General features: G+C 46.5%; 1 protein-coding gene across 1 annotated transcript; it reads right to left on the bottom strand.

The window, feature by feature from the left end:
- Nucleotides 1-1044: 1044 nt before the first annotated feature.
- PSMD2 (proteasome 26S subunit ubiquitin receptor, non-ATPase 2) lies at nt 1045-10760 on the bottom strand. The gene is made up of 21 exons (XM_004745144.3): nt 10574-10760; nt 10092-10148; nt 9559-9723; nt 8336-8457; nt 7933-8157; nt 7282-7440; nt 6988-7132; nt 6737-6797; nt 6329-6475; nt 5607-5713; nt 5283-5410; nt 4967-5054; nt 3841-4003; nt 3632-3733; nt 3305-3450; nt 2977-3060; nt 2585-2753; nt 2401-2495; nt 2066-2192; nt 1527-1645; nt 1045-1386 (listed from the first exon to the last, which is right to left on the bottom strand). Exons 1-21 carry the CDS (start codon nt 10706-10708, stop codon nt 1204-1206), a joined length of 2727 nt encoding a protein of 908 aa, XP_004745201.2. The 5' UTR covers nt 10709-10760; the 3' UTR covers nt 1045-1203.
- Between the last annotated feature and the right edge of the window lie 4709 nt (nt 10761-15469).

Raw genomic sequence — 15469 nt, 5'->3', positions numbered from 1 at the left:
TTCCAGGAAGAAGACTACTCCTTTTCCCCATTGCTACACTAAGAGGAAGGTCAGGGTCAACCTTTGTTGCACCCAGCTTCTACAAAGATAGCATAGAATTTAACATGATCAAATCTCTCCAACAGCAGCCTTCCAAGAGAAAGAGGATCACAGGAGACAATGATGTCCCTTTCAGGGGCACTTCAGTGGCTCAGTCAGTTAAGCACCTGCCTTTGGCTCAGGTCATGATCTGGGGGTCCCAGAATCAAGCCCTGCATTGGGCTCGTGCTCTGTGGCGAATCTACTTCTTCCTTTGTCCCTCTCTCCACTCTTGTGCTCTCTCACTCTCTCTCAAATAAATAAATAAATAAAATCTAAAAAAAAAAAAAAAAAAAAAAAAAAAATCTTTCATTCAGTAGCACAGAAGTTAGAAAGTAAGACTGACTTGCTTCTTAAAACAGGGATCCTCAGCCCTGAGTCAGGGAATGATGAATTTGAGGTGGGTGTGCATTGGTGGACTGGGGTGGGAATAGTATCCACAGCTCCTCAGAAAGTTATCTGTAACAGTTTGTATTAAAATTTGTGTATCTGTATCTCCTAGAAAGAAGATCAGAAGATCCATTACACTGATCAGCTTCTCAAGGGTTCATGCCCCTAAAGACGAACCACTATTTTAAGATAATTAGGAAAGAGAGGAAAAGGGCAAGGAGTTTAATTTGTTCCATTCAGGGCAGCCTCCCTGCTAGCCTAGGCTCAGGGCTGCTATAAACAATGGCTTCTCGGGACGCCTGGGTGGCTCAGCGGGTTGAGCCTCTGCCTTCAGCTCAGGTCATGATCCCAGGGTCCTGGGATGGAGCCCCGCGTCAGGCTCTCCACTCAGTGGGGAGCCTGCTATTCCCCACCTCCCGCCTGCCTCTCTGCCTACTTGTGATTGCTCTCTCTCTCTGTCAAATAAATAAATAAAATATTAAAAAAAAAAAAAAAAAACAATGGCTTCTCACATCAACTCCCCACCCTGGTCTGGCCTCCAGCCACAATACCCCAGAAAACACACACGGAGGGACCTTGGGGATAAAGGTCTTTATTCAACACAGTTATCTCACTCGGTAACAAAATAACAGGAGGTTAACAACTCCCCTAAAGGTCTAGAGCAGTGTTCACGGCTGGCGGCAGGAACATGGTCCACTGACATAACAGAGGCAGCTCAGAGTCCCTGGCAGCCACTTAGAGGTCATAGTTAGGGTTCTTCCGAAGTATAACAAAACCTTCCAGAATGGGGGTGACAGGAAGAAACTCCTCAGTGGCCAATTCTGCCCGCTCCCCGTGGGCCAACAGTACTGGGGTTGTGTGTGTCTGGAACCCCGTGATAGTCTTAGGCTTGCCGGCCTGGCCTACCACATCCACTGCCTGTAGGGTGAGAAAATTGCAAGGGCAGGTGTAGCAGATGGGAGTGCAGCAATACCCCACTGCCCATACCAGTTTCAGAGAAGCAGGTATGTGTGCATTCTCCCAAGTTCGAGAGCCCTCCCATCCGTTCAACCCCTCACCTGGCCCACACGGACAGACACTGGTAGCGGCCGCAGCTCCTCATCAAATGTAACCAGCATGCGGGGCTGCATGGCAGCCACCAATCCGTACAATACATAGTGAGATTTGCCCAGGATTACTAAGGGAAGAACAGAGAACAAACATTCATCCAGGCAGGCCTGACCTGAAATCTCGGTCCCCACTCCAGCCCTGACTCTTAATCCTCAGTGGTTCAGCTGAACCCACACCCCTCCCCTCATACATGGTACCACAAACCGAGATACTCCCATCTTATTCTGCCCACAGACTTCAAACTTAATAATTATTTTCCCTCAGTCACTTAGGAACAGACACTGGATTCAGCTCTTCATCCTCAAAAAATAAAAATTTCTGTGGGCCAGAACAAAAATGTGGGAGATGAATTTCATAAGGCCCTTCATAGGCCCAAAGAACATCAGGAACCCAGAGTGGTAGGGACCTAACAATTACAAGCTGGCCCTGGTAAGTAAGGGTGGAGATGGGGCCACATGCCACTATAGGAGTCTTGACAGGAACTCACTGTTACGGACATCCAGGAAAGAGACAAGCACAGTGAGCAGTCCAGCCACAGCCACTTGACTCATAAGCTGCCGATCACTGTGGTAGGGGCAGAGGGTGAGTGTGCCCTTCCCTAAATGTGTCAAGCCCTGGGGGAAGGGGGTGGGGAGAGAAAGAGAAGTAAGGGTCACGTCTGAAGAGGTGTCACCTAACCTGGCCAAATAGAAATCTACAACTCACTCACATCCTCCCTCCCAGCCAAAGTCAAGGTTCCCCTCATGTTACATGTCCCCCACCTTCCATCACCATAGACACGTCCCCCTTGTACTCTCAAAGGAAAAGAGTTCTATTCTTTACCTGTGCCAAGCGCACCATGAAGAGGTTGTTGGGGTCCTTGGCATGATACTGGGCTAACTGGCGCAGCATGGCAGCCAAACGGGCATTATTGGTACCTGGAAATGTTAACCATTACTGAGTTGAAAAAAAAAGGTCTCAAACATTCCTTCAAGCTATTTCTGATCTTGTTCTGACCGATACTCACCACTGCCCACCATCCCCATGGCAAAGATGGAGTTGTAGGAAACTTCTGGGTCAGCATCATGAGAAAATTTGCTTAGGGTATCCAGGATGTTGAGTCGTGGATTTGAAACAGAGATTAGGGCCAGTGCTAAAGGTACAGCCCGTCGGAGTGTAGGCTCCCCGTATCTCAGCTGGTAATAGAAGACAATGCCAAAAGCATCACAGAAAGCAGTACAACAAACTCAGTTATAAGAACAGACTGATGGGTAAAAGGGGGACTTAGATCAAATTCTGGAGAACAGGCATAGCAAAAAGACTATTTCTCCCCAGAGAAAACCCATCAGGAAAGTCTCCTCTGGGGGATCTCCAGGCACCAAAACCAGTATATTCCAATCTTCTCCATGCGATACTCACCAAGTGGCCAAAGGTTCGTAGTGCCATCTCTGCACCGATCTCTTCCCCCATAGCAATAAGGGCAATCCCCAGCACAGCCACTCCCTGCGATTGAAGAACCCAATAAGCTCGGGGAACAAAAAATTCACTCTTGACTCAAGTCCCGTGTGAAGAAGAAAAAGCTGTGCTGTAGGGGCTCATCCTTACGCCTCACATACAAACCCCAGCCTCAATACACAGCACCACCCAGAGGGGCGCTAAAACAAACCCAAACCCAGCTCTCCTGCTCCCCTACACACTTATCTTTGCTCAGAGCCTGACTCAGAGAGCGCCCAGCTGCCCACAGAACCTGATGTGCTCCCATGTCAGCAGGGGCTTCCTTCTTGTCCTTATCCTTCTTTTCCTTCTTGTCCTTGTCTTCCTCTTTCTCCTTGGAGTCAAAGTGTTCACTACAAATATGGAGCAGCTGCTGTACCTTCAGTACATTCCCAGAGCCTGCGCCATGGTGGTAAGGGTGACAAAGGAGAAAAACAAGGCACCAAAAGAAAGCTTATTCCAGGAATTGAACAAGCTAAAGAATCTAAAGCAGATCAGAACAACTGAGAAAGGAGAATTAATCTGAAGGAAGGTCCAAGAGAGAAATAAGCAGTCCCTGGGGAAGCACAGAGACACAGACCTGCATAGGCACACACATCCACTAGCGTGTTGGCAAAACTGCGGAATGGCTCAGACACAACCTCCAGCGCCGCCAGGATTGCCTCAATGGCCTCGCCCTTGCCTGTAGGACAAATTAAGAGTGCTCCCATCTAGTACAGTTTTTGACACATAGGCCCCCCTGCTGTATCCAGTTACTGTCAGCCTTTGCCCAGAGAGACATCCCCTCACCCAGATGGTTGAGGCCCAGTCCAAGAGGAAGCCAACGGGCATAGGTGTCCTTGAGCTCAGTCTCTGACTTCTCCATGATGGTCTGAAGGATAGTGGAAGTGACGTCTCCATTGCAGGATCCCACTGCTATCATTCCACAGGCTAGAGCTGTCACACCTGCCACCTAGAAATAGGAAAATCAGTATCATACATGTTAAGTTATTAAGTAGCTGTTTATCTATCTTGATTCAAGGCAGTCAATTCCTACAGGCTACTGTAGCCACACTAGGTAATAATCCTTTTCTGATGGTAACTCAAAGTAACAAAAGCAACCAATCACTGAATATTTCCTATGTATCAACCGCTATACCAACTGTTTTGCGTACTATTAACATTTAACCCTCTCAACAACCCCATGAAACAGGTCCTGCTGTTTTTAGTTTATTGATGAGAAAAATGAAACCTAAAGAAATTGAGTTACATGTCCAAGATCACACTGCTTGTAAACAGAGGTGGCATGATTTGAACTGAGGTCTTTCTGACTGAAGCTGTACTTTTAGCCACCATACCATATGTATCTATCACTAGAATGACTGCATAATTAAGAAAATTTAAGGTTGGGGTGACTGGGTGGCTCAGTTAGTTAAGCGTCTGAGACTTGGTTTGGCCTCAGGTCATGATCTCATGAGTCATGAGATCAAGCCCTGCGATGGGCTCCATGCTCAGCAGGGAGTCTGCCTGAACTTGAAGAGTCTCTCCCTCTGCCCCTCCCCCACACACGAACCCTCTCTAGAATAAATGTTTCTTTAAAAAAAAAGAAAAGAAAGAAAGCTTTAGGTTAGCCAATAAAAAAACAATGAGTGAGACAGAATCAGCCATCCCAAGCTGGATTAAGTTACTCCCCACTCTAGTCTGACTACTTCCTCACAGACCTCAAGGGCTGGAACTCAATACCAAAATGTTACCTCTAGCCTCAATACCACATGAGCTTTAAAATTCTAGCTCCAAAAGATTTCACTGAAGTGATACACACCCCCCAATAAACACACAGTACACACACACACTTTTTTCACTACTTACCACAGAGAGTGCTAAGTCTCAGAGCACCTTCCATACCTCCCCTAAATGTCCAACATTCTCTCCTCACCTCCATACTAGACTTGGAATCTCCCATCACAGGCAGTAGCAGTGTTAGAACGTCTTCACGATTGGAGCCAGCATAAGCCAAGCCTAGCCTGCAAAAGCCAGGGAGAGGCAGTCCCAGACACACAACAAAGGACAGGACAAGGAAAGAACAAAAAGAGGACTGGTCATTTATTCAATATTTCAATAATCACCAAGAGCCAAATATTCAATAGACAGGGTTGTAGCCCTCGGCAATACAAAGGTGAAAAGGACCCAGTCCCTGTTTTCACAAAGCTTACAAGTCAAGTACTACCACAAGAAGAAGCAAGAAGCTTTACCCAAAGATGGAACCAAGTCTCATGGTGTTGCTGTTGTGAAGAACATAGTCTGAGAGCAGTGCCAGAGCGGGGTCACACTCATTCCGGACCCCAGAGTTCACGATGCCACAGGCTAGAAGGGCTCCTGACTGCAAAATGTAAACAGATTCTTCACTCAGGCTACTCGACCTTCCCCACCACAATGGATACAATGTGGACTTCGTTGCAATTTCCACCTTAACTGGACTTAAAAACCAGGTAGACCTTACCAATGAAAGGGAGGCCCAGAGGGCCCTAGAACATGGTAGGAGAATGTCCCCATTAATGGAGTATGCCCAGACCAACCTTGATATAGTCCTCAGAGGAGTACAAGTACTTGTCAATCTGGGTGAGGCCACCATCAACATCCCACAACAGAATCATGCCAAGGGATGCAGCTGCACTCAACATTCCTATACCAAGAAAAAAAACTATCAGTCTTAAAATGGCCCCACCCTGAGAAAATTATTACAAAGAGCTCTGTAAAAATACAGCCCTGGGGATCCCTGTCACAGTAACACATGAACCTAGAAGGATAACAGAAATGATCAAAGCAGGGCACCTGGTGGCTCAGTGGGTTAAAGCCTCTGCCTTCGTTCGGCTCAGGTCATAATCTCAGGGTCCTGGGATTGAGCCCCACATCAGGCTCCTTGGTCAGCGGGAAGCCTGCTTCCCCCCTCTCTCTGCCTGCCTCTCTGCCTACTTGTGATCTCTGTTAAATAAATAAATAAATAAAAATCTTTTGAAAAAAATAAAAAGAGAAAAAGACATGATCAAAGCAACACAAAGACTGGGATGCCTGGGTGGTTCAGTTGGTTAAGCCACTGCCTTAGGCTCGGGTCATGATCCCAGGGTCCTGGGATTGAGTCCCACATCCGGCTCCTTGGTCAGCGGGGAGCCTGCTTCTCTCTCTGCCTCTGCCTGCTTGTGCTCCCTCTCTCTCTCTCTCTCTGACAAATACATAAATAAATAAAATCTTTAAAAAAAAAAAAAAGCAACACAAAGATAAAGTAGACATAAAGTTATACCATGGTCTTTGTTCTTGTAAAGCCATTTGTTGCCATCATCAGTTAGCAGCTTGTCTTGGCCAAAAGCAGCATTCACAAAGCCATTCACGAAAGAAGAGGCCAGGTTCATGCGGGCAGAGTCCACTTGAGAGCCACTGCCCCCAAACCCTGAATAGGAGGGAGAGGAAAGGAAATGAAAAAGGGTTTAGAGTAGGGCAAGAAAGACAAAGCATGGTGGCTGATCTCTGGCTTTAAACTGGCCACTTGGGATGCTCTATCTTTGCCCCCAACAGTGACCTGGAGAAAAGGTACATGTGAATTCTTAGCTCTATGGGACATATAAATATGTTAGGCCAAGCTATCACTCCAAATACAAGGGGCATAATTAAGAATCCTCCAGTCCTCACACACATGGAGATGGCTACTCACTGTTGTTCTCTAGATGGGTTTTATAGATGTCATCAGGCACTTTGGGCTCCATGATGTCCAGCTGAAGGGAAGTCAGAGAGTCACAACTGCTCCCCCACTATTCCCCCACTACCATCTCTTCTGCTATCCCACTGAATGGCAATTCTAACCAAGGGGAGTCTGGTCAAAGTTATAGTCAGGGACATGAAATGCCAAGTAGAACCACAAACAAACAAACAAAAAGGCCCTGATGTAAAAGGGCAGAGTCTCACCTCCCGAGCTAATGCCAAGAAGTTGCTGTTGAGCTGTACATTGGACATGATCTCTGTCAGGTCCTCATACTCCTCCACATCTTCACTAAGCTCCAGAAACACCCCATGCCGGCCAAGCATGAATGCCATCTGCTTCTGTACTACCCTATGGGAGATAGTCATCACATCTATTCAGTCCCCATCCATTAAGAAAAGCCCCTCATGCCTTAACCAGAAACTACAGGTCCCAGTTCTTCATGCAAATGCCTCATCCATGAGCTCCTCTCTTCCTTTGCCAGATTCCTTCCTACATACACATCCTTGCAGGAGGTGAAGATGTCTTCTACCAGTTCCATGTCATTGAGCATCAACGCCAATCTCAGAGCTTCAGGAAAGCGACTGAACTTTCGGAACACACCCAATGCACAGCGCAGCAGGGCAGAATTCTCAGGCTCAGGCACGTAATTCACACAACTACAGAGAGAGATATAACAAGGCAGTCAGGAAGTTCCAGGCATTCATTTACCACGTTTAATTCACTTATCCAAAATAAATACTGAATGCCTGGGGCGCCTGGGTGGCTCAGTGGGTTAAGCCGCTGCCTTGGGCTCAGGTCATGATCTCAGGGTCCTGGGATCGAGTCCCGCATTGGGCTCTCTGCTCGGCAGGGAGCCTGCTTCCCTCTCTCTCTCTCTCTGCCTGCCTCTCCATCTACTTGTGATTTCTCTCTGTCAAATAAATAAATAAAATCTTTAAAAAAAAAAAAATACTGAATGCCTACTATATACGAGGAATTGTGCTAGATGCTTGACTACTAGGGAGACACAAAGTCTCCTTCCTCAACAAGCTCACACACCTCAACAAATCAACTGCAGTTAATGGCGCTGAGAGAACAAAGGAGGAACAACTGAGAGGGAAATGCTGAGGAGGCTAGGCCTTCCACCCAGCCCCACCATGCTCGCTCACCTGGTAAGATAGAGGCAGACCTTTGCATACGCATTCTCATCTATGTCCTTCTCCAGCATATCCACCTGCTCGATTTCCATGAGCAGGTCACAGGCCTCGTGCTCTGCATTATGGGCCATATTGTAGGGGACAATCTCCTTCACCAGGGTCAGCAGTGGTTCCCGTTGTGTCTTTTCCGCATCATCCAGCTCCTGCCACTCCTTAGCCACTTCCCCTGCGAGATGCCTATGGATAGAACCAAGATCATTTGGGGGAGGAGGGGGCACAGGCACAGCTTCACAGGAAGCACTTCTGTGACCCAAGGAATTCAGTATTTGGGAAATGCAATATTCTGGTACTCCAAGAAAGAACTCAGAATTATGTCTCAGAACCCCTTTGGATTCTCAAGAAGGAAAGGTCTTACCTGACATACTCGTGACCCCATGACGCCAATTCCTCCTGAGAACCCACCAGCCGATACTTGAGGCACTCACGTTCCCCACTCATGGTCATGGCCAAAACAGAGATGATGTCAGCAGCAAAACGCTGTAAAGAAACCGGTGCTTTAGGGGCACCTGGGTGGCTCAATCACCTGCCTTCAGCTCAAGTCATGATCTCAGGGTCCTGGGATCGAGCCCCTACATCAGGCTCTCTGCTCAGCAAGGAGCCCGCTTCCCCCTCTATCTGCCTACTTGTGATTTCTCTCTCCATCAAAAAAATAAATAAAATCTTAAATAAAAAAATAAAAAAAAAGAAACCAGTGTTTTAAAGTCAAATCCAGGTTAAGGGGAGTGGGACATTATGGAGTTAAGATTATGGTCACTATCCCCCAAATTAAGTTGTAATTATCCCCCCAACTTTGTATTAGAAATTTACATATTTTATCTAAGCTAAGCCTCAAGATAACCCTAAGGTTGATGTTGCTATCTCCCTTTTAAACCAATATGGCTGAAGAATGGTAACAAGGAGAGAATGAAGAAAAATGAAGACTCTGAATTTTATTCTAGGTGCAAATATGAACTATTAAAAAGTTTTAAGCAGACAACATTTTCACAGTCTAAAAAGGTCACTGTGACTGCTATATGAAAAACAACCTAAATCAAGAACAAAAAGGCGGCAGCCAATTAGGAGACTTTTGCAGTTGTCTAGGTTGACTGAAGATTTCCTGGATTACTGTTGTACTAATAGAGAAATGACTGAACTAGAAAACAAGTTTTCTAGTTCAAAGTTTTCTAAACTGAAACAGAAAACAAATGAACGTACACAGAATATAAAAGAAACAGAAAAATCAAGGTTAAACATAAATTTAAAATAGATCATGAGTGGTGTCTGGCTGGCTCAGTCAATACAGCACGGGACTCTTGATCTTGGAGTCGTTGAGTTCAAGCCCCACCCTTGGCACAGAGATTACTTTAAAAAAAAAAAAAAAAAAAAACCCCAAGATCCACCATAAATGGCAGAAAACAGTGTATTCTAAGAAGGCAATCCTTCTGTCAGCGCTTATGTCAGTACTTTGACTATGACAGCTCAGTTCAACCAGCATGGATTTCAGGTCTATTAGGCTTCCTCTGACTCTCCATGAGCCCCACAGTCTAGATGAAAAGGAACTCCTAAGCTAGGCCTCCACCAGCTTCTGAAACAGTTTACCTTATTCTCCCCAGGGGCCATGTTCTCATAGATTTCCTTCAGTTTGCCATAGTGTGGACGCAGAAATTTGAGAGGCTTGGGTACAGAAGTCATGGAAGTTGTAGAAGATCGAATTTGCCTCCGCAGCTCCTCCAGGGCTGGTCGGTACAGGGATGTGTCCTTCTCCTGATCAGGAGATGTCAGAGCTGAGAGTCACATCTCTCAAGTCATAACACAGAAGTGTTTAACAAACAACTCCCCTAAGAGAGTAACTGTGTCTTATTCATCTGTGATTCCCCAACTCCCTTCTCATTGCCTGGTACGAAAACAAATGATCCCAGTTAAGAGTAGAATTAGAAAGCTACTTCTGTAGCTTGAAATATCCTTTGAAATATCCTTTGTAATTCTCTTATCCCACAACAGCATCACAATGCAACCCTAACAGTCCATCTTTCCTCATACCTCATATAGGAATTGTTGCCCCAAAATGGAATAAAACAAATAGGCAGGAAAGATCCGAATAGGTACCCATTCCTGTCAACATCATGACTCACCCCCAGTCGTTCCACGAGCATCTCCAGTTCATCCTGAAGTTGTTTGTCCTCCTCAGACTGAGGGTTGGGGGAAGAAGTTCATCAAGAGAAGAAATCCCAAACACATCCTCCTCCCATTCACCCTGGGGCAGGTAGAGAGTGAGCCTGCCTCCTTAGGAGGGACCAGGTGGACATAGAAAGAGAGCAGGAATGGCACCTTGGCTGCTGGACCACACCACTTGAGTGCCATACTAAAAAAGGGCGGTGACAATGACCAGCCCGGGCTCACTTCACGAGTCGGTGGTGAGGGCTGATGGGGTCGGCGGAGGCAACAGCGCGAAATGGAGGATGAGGGACAGAGAGTGCCAGGAGCCCCGAGGATCGCCCCCATCCGCCCTCTCCCGGACGCTGCGAGGCCGTTTAGAGTCGGGCCCAAGGCCTGCGGGGCCGCCGGTGACTCAGCCCCGCGGCCTCCTCCGCCGGATCCCAGGGCCGCGCCTTACCAGCTCCTGTTCTTTGTCCTTGTCGCCAGCATCTCGCCGCTCCTTGCCGCTCGGCTTCTCGTCCGCGACGCCCTGTGCCGTCGCTGGGGGTTGCTGAGGCTGCACCGGAGCCTTGTCCCGGCCACCCTCCTCCATCTCCGACACCACTGCCGGCCAGCTGCGCGCGCACCTCTCGCACCGCCCCGTTTCCCATATGGCTTTGCGCACGTGGCCTACGGCGCCCCGCCTCCTGAACGCGCCTGCGACCGGAAACGCCGCTGGGACCCACCCACTCCCGCTACCTGGGAGACCCCGCCCTTGGGCCCCGCCCACGGAAGCGGTCCCAAAACTACAGTGTCCATCTCCCGGCGAACGCTGGGTGCCGCCCGGGCTTGGACCCCGGACTTTCCTGAACGCTACCCGACGGTGCAGTCTGCAATCTGAGTACGCTAGCTGCGCTGCGGTAGATGTACAAGCTTCGAGCCAAGAGACCGCCCGTAGTGTTTCCCCACAGCGGTGTGAATAGTACCCACAGTGAGAGGCCAGTTGGCTGCGTGGTGGGACAGACGTACGAAATTCTTCAAATCTGGAATCGATTGCCTGCCGTCTGTGTGAAATCTGTAATCTGTATCTACTGCCTCCCACACACCACGGTGGAATATTTAACCTCATCACGTGCCTCCGCAACCCCCTTCCTCCCCCGGCGCTGAAGGACAGTGCCCTGCATATTTGGAGGCTATAGCTGCAATCTTAAATCCAGGCTTGAAATCTATGAATAAAATATAGTCCTATGCTCCAGTGCTAAATTCTGGAACTAAAAACAGATCAAGACAAAGTCTTTGCCTTCAGTCTCCTGTCTTTTGGTCTCCCTCACCCTGTTTTGACTTAGAAGGGGTGTGACGGATACTGTTTCTGTCAGGACTAGTTTTGAATGATACATACATAATGTTCTCACAGTCTTTTTAATTTGGTTAGGCTGTGTCCGTTTCACAGAAGAAATCATGTAGTAAGTAGTAGAATCAGGATTTGAACCTTGATCATTCAGTCTTCTAAGCTCTTGATTGCTTCAAGCAAACCTCCATGTTTCTTCTTCGTTTGGGTTATGTGTAGGCATCCAGAGCGTGGGAAAAGAGGAAATAACTCCTCCCCCTCTCATCTGGTGGGAATACCCACCATTTGGCCTGGAGTCTTTATTGTGGGTTCGCAGGCATTAAAGAATGCAGGAATTGTTTTTCAAAAAACAGCTAGCACAGCATGGTTAGCACTGAATGAATGTTGCCTAAATATATGTATGCACATAAATGTATGGCTCATTTTTAAAACCTGTGCTTTTTTCATTCAGTGCTTGGATTCTGGGAACCACCTTCCATTTCCATCACCAATGACTTCCCTAACCCTGGTCTGCTGACAGAAACTGAGCAGTCTATGACTGTTCTGCCTATTCTATCTCTGGCTTCAAGATGTCAATACAGGGGTGCCTGGGTGGCTCAGTGCGTTAAAGCGTCTGCCTTCGGCTCAGGTCATGATCTCAGGTCCTGGAATGGAGCCCTGCATCGGGCTCTCTGCTCAGCAGGGAGCCTGCTTCTCCCTCTCTGCCTGTCTTCCTCTCTGCCTACTTGTGATCTCTGTCAGATAAATAAACAAACAAAATCTTAAAAAAAAAAAAAAAAGATGTCAATACATTGTCATGCTTTCTTCAGTCATCAGTAGAGTTATTCCTCCTAAATCTCTCCTTTTTCCATGACTTCCTTCTATCAGATCTCAGATTTTGTCTTTTATACCAGTTGTATCTCAATCAGTACCTTAGAGGAGATGGGGTGATGATGTGACACAAAGCACAGTCTGTCAATAGCAGATGCCTCCTGATGAAAATTTTATGTTTGTTGTACTATTTTTCAACTTACTTGTGTGTTTGAAATGTTTCAAAGTAGGGGTGCCACGGTGGCTGTCAGTTAAGTGCCTGCTTGGGTCAAGATCTCAGAGTCCTGGAAACAAGCCCCACATTGGGCTACCCACTCAGTGGGAAGTCTGCTTGTCTCTCTACATCTGCCCTTCCCCCTGCTTGTACTCACTGTTTCTCTCTCTCTCTCTCTCTCTCTCTCCCTAAAATAAATAAATATATAAAATCTTTTTTTTAAGTTTCAAAATTTAAAAAGGGGGGGAGAACATAAGCTTTAGAGAGCAACAAACCTAGTGTGTAAAACCATGGGGAGCCTCTCACTAGCTGTGATACTTGGGCAAGCTTCCTAACCTCTCCCAACCTGGTTTCTGCCTTTATGAAATGTGAGTAATAAAGTATCTTGCTTGTAAGCTATGTGTTGAAAATGAAATAAGACATTGTATATAAAGTGCCTAGCTGGGTTTCTGACAACTGAAAAGGAGCCTGTTGTCATTTTCAATCACCTCAAATCTGCAGGGCTGAGATATTGTTTGGGTGAGGGGCTGAGATATTCTTGTTCTCTGCTCCCTACTTCCACGTACTCAAGCCCCCAGTCCTCTCTAGCCAAACTCACATATCTGACAGGTATTTCCAAGGCCACATGATAACATTGATGTCCTACTTCAAGCTTCATTTCAGTCAAATTGCCCTCCCAGAAGTACTACTTCCTACCGTTTAACCAAACTCCCAGCCTTGTGGCCAAATTGCTCTCTAAACCAGGGACATCCCATCACCTGTCCCTTTCCTAGCACCTTCCTTCAAATTGCATCTAGAAGCCATGCATGCTGTCCCCAAACTCATGGCTTGAGCCATAGAGCTACATGTCTTAGGGATGGTTCCACCAATATGAAAACTTTGCAACCCAAAACATCATTTACATAACATGGGAAGTGCTCCTGGCAGGACACAGCATTGCAGAGTTTCCACTAGGTTCCTACTTTCATTGTGTGATATTTCTCAAATAGATTGCACTGTGACCTTTCTGACTTCTAATCCTCAGTACTGACTCACATGTACTGTTACAGCTTCCCTTCTCCAGACTCTCACCTTACATCATGCCCCTTTCACATGATCATCCTATCATCATTTCTGAACATGCCTTGCCCCTTTAAGATGATTGGCCTTTTCGGGGTGCGTGGGTGGCTCAGTGGGTTGGGCCTCTGCCTTCAGCTCTGTCAGATAAATAAACAAACAGTGGGGATGAGCCCCACATCAGGCTCTCTGCTCAGCGGGGAGCCTTCTTCTTCCTCTCCCTCTGGCTGTCTTTCTGCTTACTTGTGATCTCTCTGTCAAATTTTTTTTAAAAATCTTTAAAAATAAAAAAGATGATTGACCTTTTCACAATGCTAGTCCTTCTGTGTAGAATGCCCTTCACTGTTTTCTGGCTAGCAATTCTCCCATCCTCTGTACTAAAGTTCAGTGTCACCTACCTAGAAAGTTTTTCCTGTTCTACTCTTTAATTTATTCATTTCTTCCCTGTGCTCCCACCATGTGTAATATATCTCTCTTTCTCCCTAGAATCTGAGCTATTAGGGACAGGAACTGTTTTTTATTCACCTTTTGTCCCTAGCACCAACATAATGCCTGGCTTGTGGTGAGCCTTGATAAATATTTATTGAATGAATGAATTCATTTTGCATTCATCTTCAGGTCATCTTTACATATAATAATGGCCCGTTGGGGGCTCTTTAGAGGTCAGGTCTGGATGTCAAGAAACTGTTGGGATTTTCTATTTGTGAGTCATGATAGGCACACTGAAAGTGTGCTTATTTTATGAGACTGTCTTCCAACCTAAAATTTCCAGAGGGCTTCCAAGTATGAAATCATAGTGTCTGACATATGTTGCCTTATTGTGCGTGGGAACTGGTCAGACCTCTCAATGGGACAGTGCAAGGTATGGCCCAACACGTTACCAACAGCTGCTCTCATGTGTCCACCAGGAGCACCACCCTTTATTACCTCTTCTGCCTTAACACACCAGAGCATATCACAGATGCATATTCATCGGTTTGGCAGGGCCATTAGGGTGAAGGTTACACCTGTCAGCCGATGTTCACCGTGCCTTGGCTCTGGAAACAAGCACCTGCGAGTGTTCAACAAACAGGTGCTACTTGGCTTAATTTCAGCTCAACATGTGATTAGGTTTCCTGCAGTTAACTGGATGTCACTTACGCCTGGTCCAGGGATGCTGGGTGGCGTGGAAACCCACCTGCTGATGAGGGTCTGGCTTAGAAGTGCAATGACACTGACCAGAAGACAGATTTCTATGCATAAGTCTAAACTCAGTCATTACCCAGAAGACTAAATGGTGGTGATTAAAAACATCTGAGCTCCACATCTGATTTTAATGCAATCTATCTTATCTGCCACTGGAAGTTATATCATTTTTTTCTCTTAGTTTCTCCACTTGTAAAATAGACAAAATTACAGGACCTATTTATAAGTTGTTGTGGGAACCTAGTGAGATTTTTTCAAGTGCTTAGCACGGGCTTAACAAAATAAGGCCTCAGTAAATGAAAGCTGACCTTTGACCTTTCTGGAAATATGGAGTTTCAGTGCCATAGTGACCCACTGGTCAGCTTCCTAAACTGGCCTCTAAATTCAGATATGAGGGGAAGGCCCGCCAAGACTCTCTCCTCCCTCATTAAGACCTCTGACATACAAATCTCATTCTCTGTGCAACACCCAAAATTCACATGTCATTTCTTAATATTTCTTAATAGTTGCTAAGCCCATGAATTCACTTCTTAAAACACTAAGTGCTGAACTGGTCCTCAGAGATCATCTCATCCAACCTACTGGTCTTACAGAATGCTAAGGACACTGAGATCTGGAGAGGGGATGAGCCTAACATCACCCAGCTAAGAAGTCGCAGAGCTGTAGCCAGAAGCAGGTTTCCAGATGTGATGGCCCTCCTCTTTTCCATACACTTTGCTGTCCCTCCCAGAGTCATGGTCTCAGAGGCTCAGACATCTTTT

Source organism: Mustela putorius, unplaced genomic scaffold (assembly GCF_011764305.1).
Source record: "Mustela putorius furo isolate JIRA1106 unplaced genomic scaffold, ASM1176430v1.1 tig00003834_pilon_pilon_pilon, whole genome shotgun sequence".
Classification (NCBI taxonomy): domain Eukaryota; kingdom Metazoa; phylum Chordata; class Mammalia; order Carnivora; family Mustelidae; genus Mustela; species Mustela putorius.
The sequence above is the reverse complement of the archived record's forward strand: the minus strand, read 5'-3'. Positions and strand labels throughout refer to the sequence as shown.